The 4311-nt window shown below is 39.9% G+C and overlaps 1 protein-coding gene across 1 annotated transcript; it reads left to right on the forward strand.

Moving 5' to 3' along the window:
• Positions 1 to 203: 203 nt before the first annotated feature.
• LOC129851470 (zinc finger and SCAN domain-containing protein 22-like) lies at positions 204 to 4064 on the forward strand. Its single transcript, XM_055918036.1, has 2 exons — positions 204 to 458; positions 707 to 4064. The coding sequence occupies exons 1-2, from the start codon at positions 284 to 286 to the stop codon at positions 1651 to 1653; spliced, it is 1122 nt and encodes a 373-aa protein (XP_055774011.1). The 5' UTR covers positions 204 to 283; the 3' UTR covers positions 1654 to 4064.
• The last annotated feature ends 247 nt before the right edge of the window (positions 4065 to 4311 follow it).

Genomic DNA, 4311 nt, shown 5'->3' on the forward strand with positions numbered 1-4311 from the left:
AATGTACCGGTATATAGAAGACTAATATTAGATTATTGTATATCAAAGGCATTGAAAATTAAGGTGATGTATTGTGCTGCATAAAATATTTTCCGTTTGTTTGAAGATCTAGAAATCGATATAGATTGAAGATCCATTCTATGATCAGTACATTTCTATGATGAACCCGCCCACATGTGCCTAGCGCGTTGACGTCACGTCCGTGCAGTACAGCGTTCATGTTTGACAACAAGTTCTACGTGGATTTTTGGGAAGATCTTTTGCCAGCTTAAATCGTCCAACAATGACTAAATTCCAATATCTGAATGTGTATCTAACTGAGCGTCTCATGCAAGCTGCTGAGGAGATACTAAGAGTTGTCGCAGACACGATCTCCGAGTACCAGGAAGAAATATCCCGGACAAAGAGAGAAAACCAATACCTTAAACGACACTTGATCACACCGGTCCTACCGCCGGGTATGTAGCAAGCTTGCTAAACGACTGTACTTTCTTCTCATCTGCACGAGTTATCTACATAGTTAGAAACGTGTTACATTGTATTCTACAGAATTTGACTCTGTAGGGCAGAGATAGACACATGGCTACCTATGCCATTCCCAGAACAAACTACACTAAGCTAACGCAGTGGTGGTCTTGTCAATCAAGCGTCAACAACTGTCATTACTTTCATTGATCTCAATTTTAATTTGTCTTCTTTCCTCCAGCGCCTCAGCCCATTCTCTCTTGGGTCTCAGAGCCGCAAACTCCCCCTGAACAACAGCACTGTGACCAGGAGTGGAGGCTCAGTCTGGGCCAGGAGGACGCAGAGCCCACACAGATTAAAGAGGAACATGGTGAACTCGGGACCAGTCAAGAGGAAGAGCAGCATCAAGTACCGGAGTCTGATACCAAAGAAGACTCAATATTTACTCCTCCCTGTGTGAAAAATTATAAGGACCGACCTCAGCCTTCACATCTTTCCAGAACCAAAACTGTGGAGAGCAGAGTGAGGGAGTCTCTACTGACCAACACAACTGGACAGATCAAAACAGAACCTGATGGCTATGGAGTATCACTATCAGAACCAACCAGTGACTCCCCTCAGTCTCAGCCCGTCTCTGAAGTAAGTCCAGACTCTTCTAGAACACAAAGTCAGAACACTGAGAACACGGAAAGTGTTCCTATTGTTCTGAGAGATCTAGAAAGGAGACCAGAGGAGGATACACAGACACACTCATGTACTCATTGTGGAGCCGTGTTCTGTGAGCTATCCCAACTGGAGGCACACATGCCATCCCACACAGTACCAGACAGTGGTGACACTAGTCACAGGCAAATCATGTGCACAGTCTGTTGGAAGTCATTCACCTCTACCAGTTACCTCAAGGTCCACCAGCGTTCTCACACTAAGGAAAAGCCCTTTCACTGTGGTGTGTGTGGCAAGAGCTTCAGCTACTCAGGGAAGTTCAGGGAACACCAGCGGATTCACACAGGAGAGAGACCTTACCGCTGCTACGTGTGTGGTAAACGCTTCAACCAGTCAGCCCACCTGAAGGCCCACCTGAGGGTACACACGGGGGAGAAACCCTACTCCTGTCCTGTCTGTGGGAAAGGATTCAGTCAGTCCAGCCAGATCAAGAGACACCTCAGAACTCACATCCAAGGGAGGTAGAATAATGATAACTTGGAGTGGAAAGAGTCCATGAGTGGATAAACAGTAACCTCGCAAGCTGCCTGATCTGGTTCGCTACCACAGAATCAGTCTGGTAATTACGAGGCTAGATAGACAGAGCCTTCTGTTCTCAAAGTGCCCAGCATTTGGGAAGAGAAATAAATAAATATATTTCTTATTTTCAGTGCTACTAATTCTACAGTAACAGTGCCTCAAAGTATTCATACCCCTTGACTAATTCCACATTTTGTTGTTACAGCTTGAATTCAAAATGGATTAAATATTTTTTTAAATCTCCCCCATGTACACACAATACCCCATAATGACAAAGTGAAAATATATTTTTGAAATGTATTGAAAATTAAATACAGAAATATCTCTTTTACACAAGTATTCACACCCCTGAGTCAATACTTTACAGAAGCACCTTTGGTGGCGATTACAGCTGTGAGTTTTTTTCTGGGTAAGTCTCTCAGAGTTTGCACACCTGGATTTGATAGTATTTGTTCATTTTATTATTTAAAAAAATATTCAAGCTCTGTCAAGTTGATTGTTTATCATTGCTAGACAGCCATGTCCAAGTCTTGCCATAGATTTTCAAGCAGGTTCAAGTCAAAACTGTAACTAGGCCACTCAGGAACATTCAATGTGGTTGAATATTGGTAAGCAACTCTAGTGTAGATTTGGCCTTGTGTTTTATGTTATTGTCCTGCTGTGTCACGATCGTTATGAGACGAAAGAGTGGACCTAAGCGGCAGCGTGATAGAAATACATCTTCTTTTTATTTAGAAGACGAAAAACGAACACTATACAAATTACTACAAAAACAACAAACGATCGTGAAGCTATAACAAAACAATAAGTGCAGACACTGGCAACTTACACATAGACAATTACCCACAAACACCTAAAGCCTATGGCTGCCTTAAATATGGCTCCCAATCAGAGACAACAATAAACAGCTGTCTCTGATTGAGAACCAAACCAGGCAACCATAGACTTTCCTAAACACCTACACTGAACACAACCCCATACATTTAAAAAAAAAAACTAAACAATACACACACCCTAAACTAGACAAAACACACAAACATCACCCATGTCACACCCTGACCTAACTAAACTAATAAAGAAAATCAATATAACAAAGGCCTGGGTGTGACATGCTGAAAGGTGAATTTGTCTCCCAGTGTCTGTTGAAAAGGATTTGGCCTGTGATTATAGCTGTTTTCTGTTTCTTTTTATCCCCAAAATTTCCCTTGCTGATGACAAGCGTACCCATAACATGATGCAGCCAGAAAATATGAAGCGTGGTACTCCGCTATGTGTTGTGTTGGATTTACCCCAAACGTAATGCTTTGTTTTCAGGACAAAAAGTTAATTTCTTTGCCAAATGTTTTGCAGTATTACTTAAGTGCTTGTTGCAAACAGAAATATTTTTTAATATTTTTATTCTGTACAGGTTTCCTTTCATTCTGTCATTTAGGTTAGTATTATGGAGTAACTTGTTGATCTATCCTCAGTTTTTTCCTATCACAGCCATTAAACTAACTGTTTCAAAGTCACCATTGGCTTCATGGTGAAATCTCTGAGCACTTTCCTTCCTCTCCGGCAACTGAGTTAGAAAGGACACCTGTATCTTTGTAGTGACTGGGTGTATTGATACACCACTAAAGTGTAATTAATAACTTCGCTATGTTCAAAGGGATATTCAATGTCTGCTTTTTTATTTTTTTACCCATCTACCAATAGGTGACCTTCTTTGTGAGGCTTTGAAAAACCTCCCTTTGTGCTTGAAATTCACTACTCGATTGAGGGACTTTACAGATAATTGTATCTGTGGGGTACAGAGTCACTCCAAAATCGTGTTAACAACTATTATTGAACACGGAATGAGTCCATGCAACTTATTATGCGATTTGTTAAGCACATTTTTACTCCTGAACCTTTTTAGGCTTGCCATAAACTCGAGACATTTCAGCGTTTAACTTTTTACTCCTAAAAAAAAATAAAAAATGACAAGTAAAATTACACTTTGACATTATGGGGTATTGTGTGTAGTTCAGTTATACAATCTCAGTTTAATCCATTTTAAATTCAGGCTGTAACACAACAAAATGTGGAAGAAGTCAAGGGTTTGTGAACACATTCCGAAGGTACTGTAATTGTAAGACTAGACTGTTATAGAATGTGTGATGTGTTTTGCACCCATAACTGAGGCACCGTATATCTGCATTGATTTGAATGGATTTAAGAGAGCTGATCAATAACATGCTATGTGTTAGGTGTCACTAACTATGTTTGAGAGAAATATCATGTTCATTTTGGTGTTATTCCCTTTTCTTTCCTCTTGATGATTCCAGTTGGAGCTGTTTGGTCTCACTGCAAATAAACTAACTCTATCATATTGATTAAGTATGTGTTGGAATGTTTCTTTCTGAATGTCTGTTACTAAATAAAACAAATGGTCACATCAGGTCAACAAGCTAGAGTGATCAGTGGGTCTGTTGTTAGAGGCAACCTATCCTCACCAATGTTGTTGTAATACTATGTTTGAACACTAGATGGTACACTTGAATTATTTCTCCTTTTCAAGTCCAAATGAAAAATACAAAACAAACAATACTAATGATAATAACAAGGCAACTACTATCTAAT

The sequence above is a fragment of the Salvelinus fontinalis genome, chromosome 3, assembly GCF_029448725.1.
Source record: "Salvelinus fontinalis isolate EN_2023a chromosome 3, ASM2944872v1, whole genome shotgun sequence".
Taxonomy (NCBI): Eukaryota; Metazoa; Chordata; class Actinopteri; order Salmoniformes; family Salmonidae; genus Salvelinus; species Salvelinus fontinalis.